This window comes from Siniperca chuatsi, linkage group LG20 (assembly GCF_020085105.1).
Source record: "Siniperca chuatsi isolate FFG_IHB_CAS linkage group LG20, ASM2008510v1, whole genome shotgun sequence".
Classification (NCBI taxonomy): Eukaryota; Metazoa; Chordata; class Actinopteri; order Centrarchiformes; family Sinipercidae; genus Siniperca; species Siniperca chuatsi.
In genome coordinates, this window is record NC_058061.1 from 2,909,359 (window position 1) to 2,932,200 (window position 22,842).

Here is a 22,842-nt window from a genome sequence, read left to right on the forward strand (position 1 = left end):
TCTGGACTCTGTCTCAGCCAGCAGCTCAGCCTAGATCCACTCCACCAAGCTTGACTTTAATGTCAGTTTAGAAATTGTTTTTTATTCTGTTGACTGAGAGAATTTTACAATTGCTCGGCTTTGTGAAACCCTGTCAGAACAGTGTTGGATACATTTAAAATTGCTTTGTGGTCAAACTGAAAACGATGTTGTGTATAATGGTTCCTGAGAAGCTGACATTTGAGATACAGTTTCAAAGGCTCTAAAGCCTTTGCTGTTGCCAAAATATATAGAATATATTATTATATTCTGTACATGGAGAGATTGTGTCACTCCATCCATTTAAAACTGGTCAAAATCACTGTTGAAAACTGCTAAACTTGAATCATTTACATTAATATAGGCTCTCTGTTACAGTACATTATAATGCCATATGGGTCTACACATCCATGTTCTATAGCAGTGGTTCCCAACTTTACTGACCCCCTTCAAATGAGGCAAGGGTTACTCATGACCCCACATCACGTAGTGTGGACTTGTACAGTTGTGAGCAGTTTAACCAAAGAGTGATTTGTCTTTTGGGGTATTTGAAGAAGTTTTAGAGGTCTGAAGAGGTGAAAGTAACCAGCCAAGTCAAAGAATTGTCAGAAAAAATAAACAGAAAATGTTCTTTTTTTTAATTTATCTTGGGGTCTCTTGGATGGAAACCAAAGTCCTGAGATTGGTTGGGACTGTTCAGTAAAGAATCCCCCTCCTGACAGACAGGGAGAGTAATCAGGAAGTCTAAATGTTTGTTTGTGTGTGCGTGTGCATGTGTATGGGTGTTGTTACCTGAAGCTTGCAGGCAGAAACAATGTCCATGGGGAAAACAAAGTGATTAAGTCACAGAAATACAGTAACAAACAGGAGCTGTGGATTGTACTCCGACTGCAGGGAGACAGATAACGTCCCAGTCCTTTAAAATGAGTATGTCACAGTGATACTAACAACAGCCTTGTTATGTTGCTTCTGGAAACAGCAGATTGTTAATTGGTTGAACTACATTTGAAAAACTAATTTTGCTTGTTTACAAGCTAAGACCCCTGCTGGCTGCCCCACAGTCTGTTTCTCCGTCTAACAAAGGAATTAAACTGTTTTGTCTTCTGAGTTTCTCTAAAAATTAACCAAAGGAAGGATTATAACCTGTAACTCTGCAAGCAATTACTTACAGTACTAGTGAATTGGCATGTTTTGCCCATTTACTACAAATCACATATCCTTTAAATTACTGTCAACCATTTTGCAAACCATGCTACAATGTATTGTGTTTGTGATATCTGAATGTATTTTTCCTCACCTTTCGGGCAACCACTGGCTTCCATTCATTTCTGTACAGTTTCAAAATCAAACAGCAACGTTTCCTCCTGGAACACTGTCACTTCCTGGAAGTTTCTTTTTTTTTTTTCTTCTTCTTCTTCTTCTTCTTCTTCTTCTTCTTCTTCTTCCCCCGCTGATGTTTTATGGCAGTTGGCAAACAGCTTTTGGTGCATTACCGCCACCTTCAGAAATGGAGTGTAGATCAGAATGGTCTTATGCTGACCCCATATTTTTCTCATCCTGCACTAATTGGTTTGAAATTGGTTCCAGCCATGCTAATAACTTTGGTTGTTTTTGCCCAGGTTTTGGAGTAGCTGCCTCCACCTTAATACAGTGGAGGTGAATTTGCTGCATTAAGATTTTACAAAAAAAAAAAATCAACAATGAAGAAACAATGTTCCTGTTACTCTGAATGATTCAACAGAAAACTGTCAACAGTTTTCAAAGGGACTACAGTATCTATTTGGTAGAGAGTGGTAAATATGTTTTTGGGGGGATAAACTGACCATTCTAAGGAGCTAAACCATGCAAAAACACTGGTACAGTACTGTCCTTTCAGATGACGTATTACTTTTATAATTTACTTTCATAACTTTCGAGATGTTATTACAGCTTTTGATGAGACAAAAGTGTACAACCTTTTTTGCATGCCTACACAATTAATTGGAAAAAATGACGGTGAATAGCTATTGAAAATACTAAATATAATTAGCAGCAACCCTGATTTTAAGCATTTTTGAGTCAAACAAAACAACTGTTATTTGTTTATCAGGTGGGGAACTCCCAACCTGGAGACTTGTCGTATTACCCTTACATTAGAGTAGAGGTAACATTACATGCACATCAACATGTAACACGTTTGAAGCCCAGTACTCTCCCTTAGTCATGCTGTATGCTGTTGTAATCTCTCTGTGTATTTTTGGAGCCATTTTTCCTGAACTGTATCTTGATGGAATAAAAATTTATGCATGATTCAACATATTTTCACACACAGTACAGTGCAGTAGTGTTACACACACTGCGACAGCATACAGCTTTGCGTGTTCACACATCATTAGGAAGTTGTCTGAAAAACTATGGTGTGCTAATCCACCATGCTAACGTATGTGTTGGAAGAGTCCTTCAACACCCAGTTCAGGGATCTTAATGGGATTAATTACACATTTCTTTGAGCCAAAGATTTTTTTTCAAAAAGGGCGGTGAGACTGACAGGAATGGAAAGATTTTGGTCTTTAATTCTCTTTCCTCCAGTGAAGAGTAGCAGCCACACTGTGTTATCAGTCAGCACTCTTAAAAGAGAATACTGAACCTTAAGATCAATGGCATCACAGTCATTATACTTGAAGGTTTATACTTGAATAAAATGTATGCATGTCTGTATTCGCACTTCGGGGCCAAACAAAGCATTTGTGATGTTGGAACCTGGCTGCAGGGATTTCCTTCCATTCAGCAACAAGAGCATCAGTGAGGTCCAACAATGTTGGGTGATCAGGTCTGGCTCTCAGTCGGTGTTCCAGTTCATTGCAAAGGTGTTGGATGGGGTTCAGGCCATGGCTCTGCAGGCCAGTCACATTCTTCCACACCAAACTGGGAAAATCATTTCTTTATGGAGCTGGCTTTGTGCACGGGCACATTGTCATGGTGAAACAGGAAAGGGCTAAACACAAACTTACCAAAAAGCTGGAAGCACACTGTTGTCTAAAATGTAACTGTATGCTGTAGTATTCAGATTCCCCTTCATTGGAACAAAGGGGCCCCAAAACTGCCCCAGACTGTACACAAAGATATGTGTCCACATACTTTTGGCCATGTAGTGTATATAAAACTAACCTCATATAATACAAGATCAACAAAAATCAACGCCTAAAAACACCCTCTAAGCCTGTGGTTTTCAAATATCCAGACATCTAAACATAATTTTGTTTGTGTTGTTCAAAGCATCAAAAAGTACAACTGAAAAACTCAAAGAGCAACATCTGTTTCCAGAAACACGATGGCGTCTGTGGATTATCAAGAGCAATGAGAATACAGTTTCTGGAAAGACAAGTTTTTGGAAGATTTTGCCATTTCCATCTGTTCTAGTGCAGAGTCTTTTCAATATCCAACATTTAAAATATGTTTTAAACTCTACCGCAGCTCTGGATTTAGAGAGTCTCTGACAGAAGTCATGAAGGCAGACTGCAGTGGCCTGTGGGGCAGACACAGCTGAGATGTGCTCCGGCAGCCTGGCTGGGTAGGAATTCTGATTTCAGATACTCTGGATCAATACACAGCAGGAATCCAACTCAGAGCATCTGAGGCTTCAGCAGGCATGTAGATGTGTTCTTCTATAAATAATGTCTCCAAGGAACACAGTTGCACACGAAAATTGTAAAAGAAATTCTCACAAATATCAAACCCAGCTTCACGGGTTGTGCTGTACTGTAGGTATTGTCTGCTCTGTTGTGATCACTGATCTATACACAATTGCCCAGAAGTGTTTCACTGCTCATACGTTATTTAACACAAGTTAGCACACACAACTGAGTTATATAACTGTGTAGCGCAAGACTTTCTCTGCAGAGCCTCATTTCTATCTTCCAGCTGTCTGCCCTGTAGTACTTGCATGTGAGTGTGGCGAATGGGCAGCAAACCTAATTACCTGCCTGTCGTGATGCTGGCAGGGAGCCGGGCCCATCATACTGAAATAATTCATCACTGTGACAGTGATTTCTGATCAAAGTGTTATGCTGTGTGTGGAACAGACTTTGGTTCTCAGCCTCCACTTCCCCGCCTTTGAAGGGTAACTACAGATGTTAAGGGTCAGATATAATGATTGTCTCTGACATCAGGCTTTAGGAATAGTCTACTACAAAGTGCTCTGCATCTTGAACATGCACAGTACTACCCACATGTCCAAAGATTGCATTTCTGAGTAGCCTAACATGTCCTGAAAGTAACAATATATCTGTGGAGTCCTGATCATAGAAATTAAAAAGAGTGAAAGACAGCTTCAGGATCAAGGGGTCAACTGGGAGAGAGGAGACCATACAAATAAATAATTCAGTCCTTGTTTTCTTCGTTTTGAAACACTTTAAATAGAGAACAGAACAGAATAGAAGTGTCATGGTACCATTCCTGTTTGTCCCCTGTTGGTTCCCCTCCTGTATATGTCTGTGTGTGTGTGTGTGTGTGTGTGTGTGTGTGTGCGTGCTGTGGGGCGCGGCCTCCGGTGAACTTCCAATCAGAGACTGACGCACCTGCTACCCATCTGCTGCTGCTCACCTGTTCTCCATCCACAATCAACACCTGGTAGTATATCTAGTCTTCAGTCGTTGCCAGATTGTCTGTTTACCCAAGTGGTTCGTTCCTCTCACCTGCCGCCAAGTACTCACCGGCTTTCCGGGAAGACCTCACCTCGGGTCTCCACTGCTCCACCTCAGCCTGATGTCCTTGCTCCGCCTGCCTGCTTTCCCCAGTCTCTTGCCAGCCAGCTGTCTTCACCCAGTCCACCGGCTCACAGCGATTGCCTCCACACTCCTGGTTTCTTGTTGTACTTCCTAATAAACTGAGATTAACTACTTCAGCTCCCTCTGTGCTTTTGGGTCCAGCCACAGTGTACCACAACAAGAACACACTAAAGAGAAGACTTGTGACAAAATGTTTCAGGCTATATAGAGAGATAGATATAGATAGAAATATAAAGTAGATGGATGGACATATTTGGTGTCAGTCAAATCTGTCTCTGACATTGTGCCAGACTCAGAGACTGTAAGACCATGGCAGAAGGGATTTTAGTCTCATACACAGCTTTGAGCCATTTACTTCACAACTAACCTTGAGAGAAGCCAAAGATCCTTCACTGAAGAAATGTGTGGCTAGAAGAAGAACTAAGTGAAAATGCTGGACATTGTGTGTCTCCAGCTATTGGTGAAGTGGCTGTTCAGATGTTGCTGTACAATAGCTTCCACCAGTTATTTTTGAAATCGTGAAGGACAAATGCATTCAGGAATAACTTGTATAACTTGCACAACAGTTTCCACTGCAGAAATATCACTGATAAACTCTGGATGCACCAAACACTATGAATAATTTTCAAGCGCCGTGCCAAGGCTGGCCTGCAGTTCAACCCCACCAAAGGGTGGCTGTCCTCCAGTTCAACCCCATCAACAGGCCTAATGTGGGGTCTTGTCTCAGTACATCTGGAGAGATGTGTTCTGTCTGCAGCAGCAGGAGCCAAGGCTTTAATGGAGAAGGGCTCCACCGGGGAGAGCAAGACAGGTGCAAGGCCACATCCTTCCCATATATAAGAGACGGAGAGAGGGGGAGTGTCAGCTGTACCAGGAAACCTTGAATCTGGTGAGTAGTACTGGACGGGATATGTTGAAAGGAGAAAATGGTAGATGGGATGGAACTGGTGACTGGTTTGTAACTGGTAATGAGAGAGTTGCTTCAGAGTTGCTTCGCCTGATGTTAGACTAATTTTCTCTTTTGCTGTTTCTCTTTAGAACTTGTAGAGTGAGAGCAGAATGGTCTTGTTTGATTTATGGTGTGTCTTTATAACCTCTGGCCAATGTGAAAAAGTGCACATTCATCTTGATAAGAGAGTTCTTGAAGTGCAATTGATAGTGTGACATCGGGGTGTTAAAAGAAGGAATGATGAAACAACCAGTGGAAACGCAGCAATACTCTGGTTTATGTTGAGTAGCTTCACTGGCTGTTTTCACCCTCTGCTGCATTCTGCATGCAGTTGACGCAACATGTCAATGCTAACCTACAGTCCCTCAAAATAGTGTCTCTGATACTTAATTACTGAAATGACGTGTCCTCCGAGATCAGCGTTGACAGACATTATTAAGATGGGGACCCAAAATATCAGTGACCTACCTGACTGATCACTTAACCAGGTAACTGAGGTTGTATTGATTTGGAGTGGGGCAACGTTTGGTGCCAGTGATGATTAACAAGCCTCTGAGTCTGCCAAGAAATTAAAAAAAGAACAGCAAGCACTTGTTGGAGATTCAGTCAAAATGAAGAGGTAGATATAGTAAATGTCACCAGCACACAACTTCCTGTCAGTCATTGTAGGCTGATCAGCAGGCACTGTGCATGTGTCAGACGACTGCATTGAAATGCCAGTTGAGTGCTTTGGACAATGGAGAAGGACTCAGCTCCTTTATTCAAGCCAAAGTAGCAAAACTGAAGTGGAAAAATACATAACATACAAAAAAAAATACTTGCAGTGCAAATATAAGTAAAAATACTTGTATTGAAGAAAGGTAGAGTTTATTTACGACTTGTATCTTGTATCTTCATGATTTAAGATCAGCTGGAAAAGAAAGAAGTAAATAACAAAGGACAAAGGAGTCAAGTCAATTTTATTTATACAGCCCAAAATCCCAAATTTGTCTCAGAGGGCTTTACAGTCTGTAAAAAAAAAAAAAAAAACCCAAACACATATCACAGCCTCTATCCTTTGACTCTCGATTCAGATAAGGAAAAAGGAAGAGAAATAAAGGATGGAAAGAAAAAGGAACTGATGTAAAGACAGAACAGAAATAAATGAAGGAAACCAGAATGGACATAAGAAATAAAGAAAAGAAGGAAGGAAGGGAGGAAGTAAAGGAAAGAGGAAAACAAAGAAAGATTAAAGGAATAGGCTTATTCACTTTCTAGCGAAGATCAATACCGCTGGAGCCAGGAGCAGTTGCCAGGAAACCACGGCTCTGATAACCCCTCCATAAAACGCTGAATTGTCATTTACACACTTTTACACTTACACTGTATGCTAAGCTAAGTCACCCAGCTCCTGGCTGTAGCTTCCTATTTAACGTACAGGCATGAGAGTGGTATCAAGCTACTCATCTAACTCTCTGCTAGAAAATTAATAAGCGTATTTCCCAAAATTTCAATAAACCCTAAAATTTCCTTATGAAAAGCAACCAGTAACTGGCAGCTTGTAGTAAAATCTACAATATTTCCCTCTGAAATTTTGTGCAAGAAAATGTAAATAATAAATGTAGAAATCAGTATTAAAAAATGTACTTTGCTACAGAACTTAAGTAAGTGTTTTTTTTTTTCTTTTCACCTCTAGTCTTTGATGTAACTGTTGAACTGTCTGGTTATTCCTCTTCTCATCTTCAGCTCAGGACACACATGCAGAACATGGAAGATGACTTTCGGCCGCAGGTGAAGAAGGTGGCTGTAGCCATGGGCGCTTCACTCACAGAGCAGGACATCGACCGCATGCCAAGGGGGATGACAACGCAGGGTGACACTCTGTGTGTGTGTGTGTGTGTGTGTGTGTGTGTGTGTGTGTGTGTGTGTGTGTGTGTGTGTGTGTTTGTGTGTCATACATTAAAAGTGGCCGGTATGATGAATGAGGAGGTGCTCATGTGTGAGTCATGATGATGATTTCATTGTCTGATGTCATCTGTGGTGATTCTCTGCAGGAAACTTCAACTACAGCAGGTTTCTGGAGTACATGAGGCAGTTCAAGACCTCAGAGCAAAGAGAGGAGGCCATCAGGAAGGCCTTCATGATGCTCGACAAAGACGGCAGCGGCTACATAGAGTGGAACGAGATAAAGTATGAGCCCTACACTCATTTAAAGGATAAGGCTGGTGTTATCCTATAATTTTATTATTGTCAACAAATCGCCTGAAGATGTAAATCTTTAAAAACAGGTCACAAATATAAAGTCTAATTTTCAAAAAAGGCTCAGTATATTATTAAAACAGCTGTTCACTGTAGTTTTTATCAAACGTTACTCAAACAGGAGGACAGGAGTTTGGGGCAGCAGGTTCGGTGTGTGGGATTGAGTCAGAATAAACTACAGTGTGTGTGTTCATGGTGATGAAGGAACATGTCACCCAGGGCAACGGTGCGGCTCACTGATGTGTTTCTGGACAACAATGGAGCTCTATGGCACAGAGGAAGAAGAAATATCAGGCTTTTAGATAAACAGACAATATTTGTTAGTAGGATCAATTCATTGTTGATTTTGGTCTTTTCATGGAATTTGTTAACAATTAGAAAAATATGGAACTATGTCTGCCTTATCCTTTCTACCAAATGACTAAATATTTTGCTGCCAGGGCTCCTAGACTCTGGATTGACCTGCCTGTGAAAAACTTGTTATTTTACTATTCTTGTTCTTGTTCTATTCTTATTATTACTTAGTATATAGTAGTAGTAGTAGGAATATAAAAATACCTCTTACATAGCTACAGTCATTAACTCGACACATACAGAGTCAAACATCGAACCAAAGACAAATAACACACAAAAAACATTCAAGCTGATAAAGATTTCTCTTTTCACAGGTACATTCTGTCGACTGTACCGACTGCAACCCCGTCAGCTCCTCTCTCTGATGAGGAGGCGGAGGCCATGATCCAGGCAGTTGACACTGATGGAGACGGACGCATCAACTACAGAGGTTAGGGCCTTTTTTACATTTTGCTCTCTCTGGTGCACTGGCCTGTAGTCACCACTATGGGTCAGCAGTAAGTAAAACTTCATGTGTGAGGGAAATTTTGGTTCACTCACTTCAGGCTTTACAAAGCTGAATCATATATTTTTGTACAGTAAATATAAAGTAAATAGAAAACAAGTCAGCTGATTTTTAAAAGGCCATGATAACAGCTAATAAGCTTAGCAAGATGAAGATGTTCTGTAATCATAATGTCAACATATTGCAGTTGTTTTGTAGATATTAAAATAGAGCATACTTCTTATCACAGAGAGCAAAAAGCCTAAATGAACTTTGGAAAATACAGCTGCACAGAAACACTCACATTTGGCTCTATTTGTCTCCCTCCCTGCCTTGCAGAGTTCTCAGACATGGTGAAGACGGAGAAGAAACCTAGGAAGTAGAGGTCACGTGGTGAATCTGTGCTCCAGAGTGTTACTACAGAGAGAGTGGGAAAGATAGGAGGAGATCCTCCTCCTGTGGATCAGGAATTGAGGGAGTGTGAGGAGTGTTATTATCAGTTCAGTTTGCTAAATTAAAAAAAGAACAAAATATAGGATTTGTGGAAAACTGAAGTCGTTTAAAACATGGTCACTTTATGAGCTGGCCACCCTCTGTCCAAAACTAATAATTAACCTTGATCTGAGTGTGTTTGTCTGCTAAAATGAGTATTAAAAAGTGCAAGCTCACTGTAAATTGTCACCACGACACCACACTGGTTTAAAACAGAAACACAAATAGAAATTCAGAAATACCTGTCTTCACCTTTTGCACGGTGTGCACTCTTGTTTCCTATTGGACATGGTGAAGATTTGGTGACGCTTTATTTCACGAGTCTATCATTTCCTAATAATTTACTTGCGAGTTAAATTTGCGACTAAAACAAAATTTAAAGTAACCTTAGAAAACAGAAATTGTGACAAAATGTAAAACATTTGTAGCTTCTCCTCTCTATTAAAACCCAGACGAACCGTATTTTAGTGAACAGGTGAGTGAATGCAGCTTCTGAATGACTTTCTGCTCTGCAGTGGAGACAACAGGTGATGCGGTGATGCTGTGGGTGAGAGAGCGGCTCTGTTCAAACAGCCAGAGTTTGGAAATGATAATTGGATTTACTGAGTGAGTCTGTTGTGTTACTGTAGAGCAGAGTGACATGGACATGTGTGTGAACAAGAAAACAGTGCCTTTTCCACTAACCTGGCGATAGACGAGATGACACATGTAACCATGGTAACTGTACACAACAAAGACGGCGACAGCTGTAGCCTCAAAATGTTAAGAAAACAAAAAACTTTGTGTATGACAAAAATGAGACTTAAATCAAAGAAAAAAATCTAATGACTAAAATTTGACTAAAACTAATAAACATTTTTGTCAAGACTAAGACTAAAACTAAATCAAAATGCAGTTAAGCCGAATTCTTTGGCTCCTCCTTAAATGTGACAAAATAGCTGAGGTATATTTGGTTCTTCAACCCCCAAATGTGCCAGTTACCACGGCAAGTGTAAAAAGCTGTACATTAGCCGACCTGCTCTTTCCACACAGAATATTATAACAGTTGAAATAAAGTGAATTGAAAATGTTCATGATTGTATATGTTGTCTCAGACTTCATACATTTTATGGACGTTGCTTAAGGATGAATCCATCAGAAGAAACAGAAACTATCAACACCTAAGCTAAGGAGAACCAGCACCAGATAACGTTAGCTTTGTACAGTGGCCGACTGGCAACTCAAAGCACCCGGGAATTTGCTGTCAAGTGGCCCAAATTTGATACTCCAAATTCAAACTGACACAACATGTTTGTCGATCAACGAATCACTAATTTAATCTGTTCATTTGTATTGTTTGTGTTAGGCTAATATGTAAAATGATGAAACTAATTTTCCAAGGTTTTCCTCCCCATGTTTGTGTGTACAGAAAGCAAAAAGTCAAATTAATGTAATGATCAGCTGACACCTAATTTGACTTAATAGCCTGTTTTAATTTATCCTAATTATTTTAAATATTGCAAAACAGTCAACAGTACGGTGGTCCTGGGGGTCAAAACACAACAACATTTCACAAAACACAACATTTCGCAAAACATTTCACAAAACACAACGAGATTTCGAGGGACAACACTTCTTGTTTGCGATTGGACAGCACCCAAGTCCCTGGTGACAGTTCAATGTCATTTCCTGTTTGTGTAGCCTAGCCTAGCCTACTACTCTTAGCAGTGTCCTTGCACAAATCTTAACCTGAGTTTGAAAGTTCACCTGTAGAGTAAGTATTTAACAAATCATTTTTATTGCTGGGCTGGCTATCAGATATTAGGCTATATGCCTTTTAGGCTATAATGCGAAAGAGAACTTATGAGCAAATTATCAGATTTACATGTTTGTTTTGCCCATTTACAGTCGAAGTTGATGACCATTTTTTAAACACTTTAGAGAAATTTAGTGTAAACTTCTCTAAACGTTTGTGCACTGAGTCTGACTAGTTCAACCTTGGAAATGGCCAGACCTGCAGCGGGACTCCAGCATTAAACCCTGAGGTTAATAAAACATTTGGTGTGATCGAGATTGTCATATGTCAAACGTTATTGGTCATGTGTTGAACTGTATGCTTGCCTGTAGACAAAAAAAGACTATCTGGGTTTCATTAGCACCTTCCCTATAATAACCATCATACTACATTTCCAGGAACCTTCCCAGGAGTTTCCAGTTACATATCTGTTAATTTCTAGGAAATTATACAAATTCATGGGACCTGTAAAATAAAGTGTTACCAAAGTTTCAGTAAATGAATCTTTTTATATCGATTTTAAAAAGGTCAAAATCAGAGTCATAAATTGCTCTATAAAGGTTTCCCCTTCCAACTATTACACTCCGGCATTTTAGATGACTGGATCTCTTAGTTTGAATATGTATTGATTAGACATTACACAAAATGTGCATTTTAAATGCAGATATATTCCCTGATGTGCAGTGCTTTTGGTTTTCCTTTCTTTTTTTATTTTAAGCCTAATTTTAATTGGAATTTGGAAATTATAAAATTTTCTCTTAATTGCATTTACAGCTCTGAGCTTTTTCTTTTAGTGCATTCACCACCATGTTGAAACTCCCTGATGCTGTTATGGTTATACCAAGGTAGGTATAATTTCCCCTCCTTCTCATTTACAAACATCTTTGATTAAGAGGACATTTGAAAAAACTTTGTTTGAATAACTCAGGCACCTTTTCTACATTATCTTGAGACAAGGTGAATGTAGGTTGACTTGTGTCTTGTTACTTATGTCTTTTTGATACTTGCTTTGTGTTCAGTAATGTTGTAGAGATTACCTGGTTTTGTTTATTTTTATAAACAAAGGTATGGTCCATTAAAAAAACATTTTAAACAGATGTAGAAATATTTTCCACACACATCCAAAAGTTCATGTACTTCTGCACTTGTTTCTTCAGCAGTTCATTCTCTGCACAGTAGAGAAGTAGTATTATTGCTTCAGCCCATTTGAACACAGTAACATTTATTTTTTTTTGCAGGTATTAAACATGTCTTAATGTCATTAAATGTCACACTGTGTGTGTCAATATGCCGATGACATCAACCTTTAACTTTATCCGATTAAGGCTACCATTAGTACGCCGGCATGTTCCGCTTCAGAGCTGCAGGACAAAACTGCTGCAAAGGTTATGTAGAGTCCAGTCTTAAATGGAGTGCAGGTGGCATATGATGCAGCAGGTGTGACGTTGAGTCCCTGTTGGCTGATCAAACAGCAGGTAGTGGAGCTGCTGAGGTAAACTTTTTCATTTTTGCGGAGTTTAAGTGATGGCAGACAGAGCAGCACCTTTTCCATTTGGATTCAGCCACGACAAGCCATGAGAAATGTGTTTATTAGTCTGTATTATTTCCGATGGTGTTGGTACCCGTGATATTTTGTTTACTTGCTGCACAGAGCTGTTGAGTCACTCTGCATAAGCAGCATAATGTATATGTGTTAAGGATCACACAATGAGGAATGACAATGAAAAAATGCACCCAGTGAGCAACTTTATTAATGAATGGCTGCCGACGTGAGTCAGGTAACCAGTTCTCATGCTCCATTTGTGGCTGATTCCTGGGACCTCCCACCAGTCAGGAGAACAGAAGAGGCCTTTTACATGAGTGGAGAAATGTCTTTAGGAATAAAACAAAGTCCAGCTGCCTTTGACTTAGTCCTTTTAGGAACCCTACAACCTGGATGAGGAAGAACCTTTATAGACAGAATATATAGATATTTGTGGTAAAGTAAGCAACCAAGGAAGGTTTTTTTAACATATTTTAAAGTAAACACAACAAAAGACAATGAAAACTGCTGTGGTTCTTACCAACACACTTACGTAATTAATCTTTCACAACAAACCCTGCAACTGAACAGTTTCTATCCTGAGTGGACTTTCATGTGTGTCTTCAGATGTGGCTGCTGGTTAAATCTTTTACCACAAACATCACAACCAAATGGTTTCTCTCCTGTGTGGACTCTCATGTGTATTTTAAGATGTGTCTGCTGGTTAAATCTTTTACCACAAACACCACAGTGAAATGGTTTTTCTCCTGTGTGGACTTGCATGTGTGTCTTCACATTTTTCTTCTGGTTAAATCTTTTACCACAAACATCACAGCCAAATGGTTTTTCTGCTGTGTGGACTCTCATGTGTGTCTTAAGATTTGTGTTCTGGTTAAATCTTTTACCACAAACATCACAGCCAAATGGTTTCTCTCCTGTGTGGACTCTCATATGTGTCTTCAGCTTTCCCGGTTCTGTAAATCTTTTCCCACAAACACCACAGCGAAATGGTTTCGGTCCTGTGTGGACTCTCATCTGTGAATCTACCTTTTGCTTCACTCTAAAACATTTCTTATTAACCAAACGACTGGAGGACCTTTTTCCTAAATGACATATCATGTGTCTCTGAAGAGACCCCTTGTAATGAAATCCTTTACCACACTTTAAGCAGCTGAAGGATTTTTTTCCAGTATTACATCCCACATCACTTACAGGGGCTTCCTTATATTCCAGAGCATTTACACCTGACTCGGGTGCCCTGGTCTCCTTCCAATCATTGTCAATGACTTCCGTTTCAGGTCCAGAATCTGACAAAGGTTCTTGCCAGTCATCATTACTGACTTCAGTCTCAGAAGAGTCTGAAGCCTTTTCATCAGTATTTGGTTGTAAATTAATATCTGGATCTAGGTTCCTGGCTGCTTTCGATCCTGCACAATGCTCTCCATCAGTTTCTGTTTTTATTTGCATAGCTGAGCTGCTGGTTGGAGGCTCTGCCTCTCTGTTGTCCTCAGTTTGGCTTCGATGAAGCTGTGAAGACTGAGGTTTCTCTTCATCATCTTCACTCTTCACAGGAACAGCAGTGAATGGGAACCTGGTGATATCAGCCTCCTCCAGCCCATTAAACTGCTCTCCCTCTTGACTGGTCCAGAGTTCCTCCTGCTCCTGTTTTATGTGTAGGGGCTCTGAGTCCTCCTGGTCCAGTCTGGGGCTCCATTCAGAGGGAACCTCTTCTTTAATGACCAACACCTGCTGGACATCTGCAGGGAACACTGAAAATAGAAAATGAATAAGAACTGATCAATAATGTGAAAGATGGAGTTCCCTTAACAAATATTATGATACAGGACAAGAACGTGCAACTATAGTGATGGTGCACACCGTCGATGGCAAGTATAGATGTAGTATTTTTACTGCAATTTGCTTCAAAATGTGCACCCTTTTCCCAATCAACAAGTCTTCCAAATTAAATTACCAACTGCGTCATTTTTAATGGCCCTCCAGAACTTGGTTAATGTTAGGGGACATTCGTCATCGTGGTTACCATAGTAACCACTTGGCTAAGGTCAGGGAACGACCGTGGTCATTGTTAAAACAGTGACTGTTGGTAGGAAACAGGAAACAAACACTAGTTTCCTGTGTCAACGTCCAACGTTTTGTTGACCCATCCAACCACCACCAACCTCCTCCCTCTGTGGACTTTGTGGCTGTATAACAACTTCCCATTATTTTCTCCTTTGCTCCCAACAGACATGAATCATAATTCCACTAGAGGCCTTTGTCACTGGAACATGTGTCAATTTGGGCATTTGCGGAAACAATTGATGACAGTCTCCTTCTGTGTGTCATAATCAAAGACATTCATTGTCCCCAGAGGATGATTCCTAATGACTCCAGCAGGGATCCGCACAGACAGATGCCTGCCAGGCAGCATAGTCATTCTCAGTTTTGGATCGGTGCCACCCGGCTACCTTTGATGGCAACAGCGGCGCAAGCAGATGGTAGCGGCCGGTAGCTCCTTTAAACTTCACTAAATTTTTGTTTTAATCTGTTATTTTTTCGGCTTTATTGCTGAAACACGTATTACCTATGACAGAAACACACTCATCAGCATTGGAAAAGGAAGCGCAGGGTTTGGACTAAGAGACCTTGAGACGAACACTGCCCACAGCACCTTCCGACCACCCAGCCAGACCAGCCAAACCAAGTGCCGCAGCGGGTGGTGCAACTGCGGACTGATTTCTATGTAAAGGACTGTGAAGGGTGTGACATTTATGCGCACTCCCAAGTGCCTTGCCTCTCTTTAGCTCCCCTTCAGCGCCAATAATAACTAACGTTAGCTTAGAAATAGGGTCCACTAATGTAAACAAACGGCTGGCACCCACCCATGACAGCTACAGTAGCTTGGAAAATAGCGATATGGGGCACTGAATTTAATGAATTTACTGTTTCAGACCACAAATGACACAAGTATTAGGTTGGAAAAACAATAGATGCTGCTGGAGTGGAGTGTTTCTGAGGACAGGGCCTCACTGATCTACTTCGCTGAATGTGGGGAAAAAAGGCCCTTACAGTCAAGATGGATAACAAAAAAATGTAAAGATTTATTCATCTCGCATCGTGCTTAACTTCAGTGGATCATAACATATCGGGTATGGAATTAATCTGCAGATGCTCCAGTTCAAGATGAGAACAAACTTTTCTGTCAGTTTTTGATCCACGACAAAGGCCAAAATGTGGCCTGCATGAATCTGGCAAGAAAACACACTGGTTATCTATTATAAATGATAACGCTAAATGATAAATTATACATAAATTATGTGATTCTAATAAATGATGAAATATGCATCACATATTATAATATATATCACACAGGAGTCAGCAGTCAATGGCGGTATAAAACAGAGCAGTCAATAAAATAGGTATTTGAATACCGCAACCACGAGTGATCCTTGAGCATACGGTCATAAATGTGTACAAAATGACTAGGCTGACGGGTCCAGTAGTATGCGAAATTAGCTGCCGACAGATACACACATGCACACACACGACCAAACGCATGATCCCCACCAGGGTTACGCTTAGCGGAGATAATAAGCTGTCGAAACATTGGTCTGTTTGGACACTAAAAGTTTAATGGCATGCTCCAGCTCTTTAATTCTATGGTCCCGCCTGAGAAGCACCATGATTCAGCTATTTATTGTTGGAAGAAACATGGTGACAAGATAGTGCCATTACACATTAAATTAATATACTGTTTTTATACAGTTGAGAAAATAATGCTATTTCACCAAGAGTATGAGTTACAGGGTAAGTTAATATGCTACAATAAAGGCAAACAAGGTCACCCTGGTAGCTCACCTGGTAGAGCGTTTACCATTAAGGCTGTGTCCAACCCGGGGCCCTTTGCTGCATGTCATACCCCTTCTCTCTCCCACCTTTTCTGTCTCTAGCTACAGCTGTCACTGTAACAGCACTGTTGGAAAAAAAAAGGCAAAGAAATGTGTGTCCCTTACCTAGACCTGGTGCAGGTATGGAGGGCACCAAACCAAACTCTCTGGGGTCATCTGGTCGAAGGGTCCTCCTTCTAGGCATCCCCACTCCACTTGTGATGCTCCTCTTTACAATCCTTGCCTGCAACTCAGAGATGTATCCGTAGGTTTTTTCAGATTTCAGGGCGTATACGCTGTATCTTCTGCCGTTTTTCTTGTACAGCCTTCTGAAACTAATTACACACATTTCAGCCATTCAGTATCAGTTATTCATTATAACAACTATGACAACCTTGAGTGCACATGTAAATAAATAATCATTTGCAAACAAAACATTGTAAAGAAAATGTGTGTTCCAGTACTGTAAATGGGAATATTTCAAGTGTAAAATGTACATCTCTTTGCCTTCCGCTGTTTTCATTGTTGGTCGGTTCCGGTGGAAATTATAGTCCAGAGCAGCAAGCAGAACTCTTGCTTCATAAACTGGGGGACTGAAAGCGTAGCACTTGCTGGCATACATCAGAATATGATTCTGGAATACCTCTAGATCTGCAGTTGATCTGATTGAACAAAAAAAAAATATATATATATATATATATAATTTAAAAAATATGCACAAATAGTCATAATGTACATCTATGTGAAACTTTACCTGAAGCGCAGATATTTATGTACATCCTTCAGCCAACGCTTATTGAGAACGATGTCTACTAAAGCTTGGTGGCACTTGGAGTCTCTCTGGATCCACTCCTTTCCACGTGTCTCTTCCAGGTGCCCATGTTGGCATCTTCCCATAGTCCAGGTGTGAATGTCACAGACATGGTGAAGGATGCCAACCCATAGCGCCTGGCAAAAATAAAACAGCACTATAAAAATATCCTTCATATGGAAATTAATGAACTTACTGAGAGAAAAAATATATATAAATTATGTGCTTACAAGAAACTGCTCGGATGTGTGAGCTGTCTTACAACACCACCAAAAATGGTTTACGATGTCTTTCAGCCAGATGAGGAGAATGGACTGTCCTCTTATCTTTGCTGCCTTGAGGACAGAAACAAAGCATAGATAATAATGTAATACATGGGTATTCATATTCCATGGAGGGCTGAGAGTATGCAGATTTTCATCCCAACCAAAGACTACACCAGATGATTTCACTGATTAACACACCTTCAGCCAGAGGGGAGCTAATCGGTGACATCAACTTTTTGTTGTCTTTGATTGGAATGAAAACATACGTACTCTCGGCCATCAATGGCACATGGTTAAATACCCCTGATGTAAGATACAGTCACTTTATAATAAATACATAGTAAGCAATACCATGAGCCACTTATTAAACTTACAGCAGCTATTTTTTTGGCCAGGTTTTTGGCACCATGCCACATGTCCAAACTGTGATGAATTCCAAGGGCCTTGTATCTGCCTTCGTCAGGGTCTGTGAAGTGGGGAGTCATTTAATATTACTACCATATTTCAATCATCTTTTCAACACACGTATTCATACATTATATCAGATGAGTACTTACTCATAAGCGCTCCGATCTGGGCATGAGCATCTGTGCAGATCTCCGCTAGCTTGATCTCTGATGTAAGCTTGTCCACAGTCTCGATAAAACCCTCCTTCTCCATGACAGCAGAGTTCCAGGATGTGTGCCGCTTGTCTATGGTGACAACATGAATTATCTCCTTGGTGTCATTCTCCATGGTGGTGTAGCTGCAGTACTGTGCACAATGGCCCGGCGAGTCATTTCTGCCATCCGCTAAAAAAATCCAAAAGTTAGCTGCTTATATGCAATAACACTGCCATTGCCTAATGTCTTCAATACTCAGTAATGTTGATAGGTTTTCAATGTAGTGAGTCCCCAGGACCCACAGGTGGTTATCTGAGTGTGTCCCGGATAAAATTGTTGTTGTTTGAAAAAATGTAGTGTTAAACTCGTGTTTGATGTTATGTGGTTATATTTATGGTTATTAATTTATGTTGAAAATGTATCTGAAAATAACAAACAAATTCAATCCCAAATCTGTAAATACACTGCAGACAAACAGCAGCTGACAGAAAGAGGAGGTGATATTATACAGAGAAACATGAACTTTTTCTGGGTGAATAAATGTTAAAAAGGGAAGTTAAAGGGCAACGAGATTGCTGAGCTTTCAAGCTTTATCAGGAGTCATTACACCATCAAGCATGTTTAATTAGTAAAGTATTTTAAAAAACACACACAAAGGGCAACCATTTACTGCATACTGCCTTCAGAGCTGGAGCTGGACGAGTACCTAGCAACATCACTGAAAACTTATATAACATGGTAAGGTTTAAGCTACGCACCTAAGACCACAACATCTTTCCCTTGAAGGCGACTGAGGGCCTCAGACCTTCTCTCTTCCCAGAAGTCCTTTACTGTGTCAACACAGAAAGTGTCCTGAATGGAGAAGAAGGTGTTCTTGTTCACCATCCCCATGTTCATAAATTTGAACAAGAGGGCAACCTTTGCATAGTTGCTGCCAGACAACAAAATGTTGGTGGACAAGAGAAAATCTCCAGCTTGCATCCCAAACTTCATTACAGGCTGGGAATTCCACCTCCACACGCTGTGTCCATTGGGACAGACCTAAAAGTCAAATAAAACTAATAATTCCATTTGGCATGTACAACACTGGTTTCAAATTTGGGTTTTTATGTGAATTTACAGTTATTATATGCCGTGACTTACCCATTCGACACTCGTTGCTGTGCCCTTGGAAGTGATGTTGATCTCAAAGGGGGAGACGCAGTCGCACACTCCACCAGTCTCAATCAAAAGGCCTGTACATTTATTCACAGGCAGGATCAGAAATGTAGCCAGTTGTCTCAAGCAGTCCTCGTATACTATTGAAGCTCTGGCACCTATGATGTCATCTTCACAAAGGACATGCTGTGGGCCTGGGAAAACAGGGGCCTGATCACAGGGAGAAGGCTCATCGGGAGGGTCTTCGTGTGCAGGCTGGTCATGCACAGTCTCGTCGATTCCAATAACTGGAAGTCGATCAATTGATGGTGCTGTCTTTAATGCTCCACCCATTCTGTTGTGGCACAACATGAAGGCATATGTGTAAAAAGTTGTAAAAAAACAGACAACACACAGCAATAGCAGAGTAAAGACTGAGAGATAACGCACCGTATACAAATTGGTGGAAGATACTCTTCATCAGAGCAATCGTCCTTCTCTCCACCATCTTGTTGATGAAAGTAAGGGGAACCTTCTACCCAATCAATTCTGTAAAGAAGGACATATTCAGACAACAATAACTTCTAAAAAGAGAGAACACTAAATGGTAATAAATGTCATTAGGAAGTACTACTTACACACTGTTCAAGGGGTCACTGAAAACATTGTCCTCCTCAAACATGCTCAAGCTGTAGAAATAAAAACATTAAAAATATATAATTAATATATACAAACCACGAGACATGCAGTGCAAAGAAGTTACGACAGTTGAACTGTTACCTTTGGTCAAGGCCCTGACTTTCTGTGGCTTCTGCAATGACATTCAGATGCTTATCTCTGTAAAGAATAACCAGAGCATGTTCTACATCACACATATGGAGATACAACAGTAAACTAAACCCATTAATCAGAAACTTTGGGTTTGTAATCAAACATATCAGGACAGCACAATTATTTCAATGCAATGACTTGCCTGTCCGTCCCACTCGAAGCACCAACGCTAGCCACTGCTGGAGCTGTGACTCGAAAAGGTTTTCCCTTCATGGGAGTCGATGTTGCGTGACCTCTCTCATAGCTGGAGAACCAACAGCAACATCAAGAAAATAAGCTACATGGCACAGTCGCACACCCCTGTAATACATCCTGTGTCGTCCGAAGGTGCTGGGAGGGTTGTCTGTAACACTGTGAATGTCACTATGTCAGAGTAAATTTAAAAAGTACATTCGTTTTTACAAAGAAAACGTCAGGAGAGGCCCATGGGTCTGAACACAAAGTACTACTTATAACCATTAATGGAGGCTGTGGGCACACAATGCAACCTTTGGCAATGGCATTTACCCTGTGCCTCATCAGAGTCCACCTATGTGCAAAAAAAGCAATTAAAAACAACTAATTGCACCGTTTTGTATACAAACAGAGCAAGTAAACCATATTTGTCACTTCTGATAGGCACTGCACAGGGTTTTGATTTAATAAATAAGCATAAATAAATATTTTACACCAGAGGTGTAAAATGTGAAGTTTGGTTAGTTGTTGGCTGACATGAGCTCCAAAGCTTTTTGTTTAACACTTTTATTGACATTTATCATTTTCAGCAGCTGTGGGCTGATCTCCGGGTCTTTTGAGTCCAGATAACAGATAACAAAGATAAATTCTAGTTTGGGCGAATAAGTGTAAAATTACACTTCCAGGTAGCAATTAGATATTTTCAACACTGATACGGGGGGAAAGGTTACTTGTGTTGGTAACTATGTCAGTGGCCATGTTCTGGCTAAAGCTAACAACAAACTGCATTTAGACTGATAGGCTAAATTACCTGTCCAGCAGAAAACAGGCAACTTCGGCGTCACTCTGAAAACCTTTGTTCCTCATCAGCGATTTCCATTTGGGAAAGGCCACACCAATGCTTATCCTTGTTTTCTGCCGTCGTCGATCCCGACTTCGTTTTACTTCTTCACGTTTTCGCTTCTTTGACGGCGAGGGTTCACGCTCCCTCGCCTTTTCTTCTGCTAAATAATAAGTATGATCCTGCATTTGTGCAAATGTTGGGTTCTCAAACTTCTCACAACACAAACTGGGTAGCCAGCACCAGCAAACAATTATTCATCTTCTTTCGTATTCTAATATCTATAAACAGACACCTGAAAGCAGAGTCTGTAGGCAAGGGACAGTATTTTGTGTCGGTTCTGGTTTCCGTTTGTAGTCCGAGTAGCTTGCTATTGACCATTGGTGTGTGAGCAGGCTTTGGTTGCATGCAGGTAAACAGTCCGTGTGGAGAGCAGAAGAGGCGGAACACATTAGCTAAAATGCTATCTCGGAACCCATACTCTATCGTCTGATGACGATTTAGCTTTTCATTTCCTTTTTTAAAAATAAATGTATCTGAACTTATATGCAGATATATGTTTATAGAAATTAACCGAAATGTCGTGTGGATGTCGTTTCTAATCGGACTGTATTGGCGCACGGAAGAGGAAGCCTCGGCCCGGATATCCGCTGGCTACACCGGAAGCACCAGAAACTTATTTTGGTAAACTTTATTAAAGATAATAGTGTATATATATATATATATATATATATATATATATATATATATATATATATATATATATATATATATATATATATATATATATACATATATGCAACATATATGCAACATATATATATCTGATTCTGATTCTGATATGCTACATATAGGACACACAAGATACAACATCAATAACATAAGGCCCAGGGGTACAGGCAAAGAGTAAGTAAGTATAGTTTTATTTATATAGCACTTTTTAAAACACACAGTTACAAATAGGGAGGAAAATATCCAACGACAACAAGGCTCTTTATTCAAAGGTCTAAATCATAGCACCAACTTGACAAAGGTAGCGTATAATAGCAGCATCCTCATAGTTCTCTGAATATTTTATTTTTTATTATACCATTCCAAAGTGGGATTAGGTAAGGAATTGTGACAATGTCTTTTTGGAATAAAGTGTTTATTATTATTCTGAGGCTCTGCTGAAAAGCACAAACCACCCACAGCAGTATCAGATAAATTGACAGTGTGAGTAAGCAGCCATGGGAAGTTAAACTCCTCAGCAGCGATATGATCCCAGAAGGATTTCCATCGAAAACGACTGCATATTACTTAACTGTTATGGGAATTTGATATGTCCTCAAAAAATCTGCGTAGTTGTACAGCCTACAATTTGAGAGAAATGGTGGACCAACAAGTAGGATGTTATATTTGAACCAATTTTCAAAAAACAAAGATTTGGTTTTGTAGAGAATGCCCTTATTATTCCAAATGTAATATCTGTGCGGTGAGAAGTTATGCTTAAACACGAGAGACCAAGCCAAAAGCATCTGCTCATGAAAGTTTGACAATTTGATCGCGATTTTAGTAATATTATAATTGTAAAATAAAAGAAATTCCAAGCCACCAATTTAGGAAAAAAACCATATAGAACTAATGAATTCCATAAAGAAGATGGGTTATTAATAAATTGTCTGAGCCAATTAATTTTTATGTAATGTTTAGAGTT

The 22,842-nt window shown here is 40.1% G+C and overlaps 3 protein-coding genes across 6 annotated transcripts in view; 1 reads left to right on the forward strand and 2 right to left on the reverse strand.

Moving 5' to 3' along the window:
- aatkb (apoptosis-associated tyrosine kinase b) overlaps positions 1-1,447 on the reverse strand; it is a 58,612-nt gene extending 57,165 nt beyond the window's left edge. The window contains exon 1 of the mRNA XM_044178745.1: positions 1,316-1,447. The gene's annotated coding sequence lies outside the window, so the exon portion shown is untranslated. The remainder of the gene's footprint in view (positions 1-1,315) is intronic.
- Positions 1,448-5,530: 4,083 nt separating this feature from the next.
- On the forward strand, positions 5,531-10,372 carry LOC122867538 (parvalbumin-like EF-hand-containing protein). Its single transcript, XM_044178463.1, has 5 exons — positions 5,531-5,673; positions 7,459-7,585; positions 7,767-7,902; positions 8,640-8,755; positions 9,149-10,372. The coding sequence occupies exons 2-5, from the start codon at positions 7,471-7,473 to the stop codon at positions 9,190-9,192; spliced, it is 411 nt and encodes a 136-aa protein (XP_044034398.1). The 5' UTR covers positions 5,531-5,673; positions 7,459-7,470; the 3' UTR covers positions 9,193-10,372.
- A 2,418-nt stretch (positions 10,373-12,790) lies between these two features.
- On the reverse strand, positions 12,791-21,516 carry LOC122867536. Of its 4 annotated transcripts, none has more exons than XM_044178458.1 (14): positions 21,117-21,516; positions 20,274-20,375; positions 20,081-20,137; positions 19,939-19,989; positions 19,751-19,849; positions 19,307-19,655; positions 18,922-19,204; positions 18,119-18,352; positions 17,936-18,027; positions 17,526-17,630; positions 17,239-17,432; positions 16,982-17,146; positions 16,611-16,819; positions 12,791-14,366 (listed from the first exon to the last, which is right to left on the reverse strand). In XM_044178458.1, the coding sequence occupies exons 1-14, from the start codon at positions 21,332-21,334 to the stop codon at positions 13,192-13,194; spliced, it is 3,333 nt and encodes a 1,110-aa protein (XP_044034393.1). In that variant the 5' UTR covers positions 21,335-21,516; the 3' UTR covers positions 12,791-13,191. The 4 variants fall into 4 exon arrangements, 3 of the variants coding, with proteins under 3 accessions (XP_044034393.1, XP_044034394.1, XP_044034395.1); XM_044178459.1 differs by having other exon boundaries at positions 20,274-20,482; positions 21,117-21,254; XR_006375944.1 differs by having other exon boundaries at positions 14,230-14,366; positions 16,611-16,728.
- Between the last annotated feature and the right edge of the window lie 1,326 nt (positions 21,517-22,842).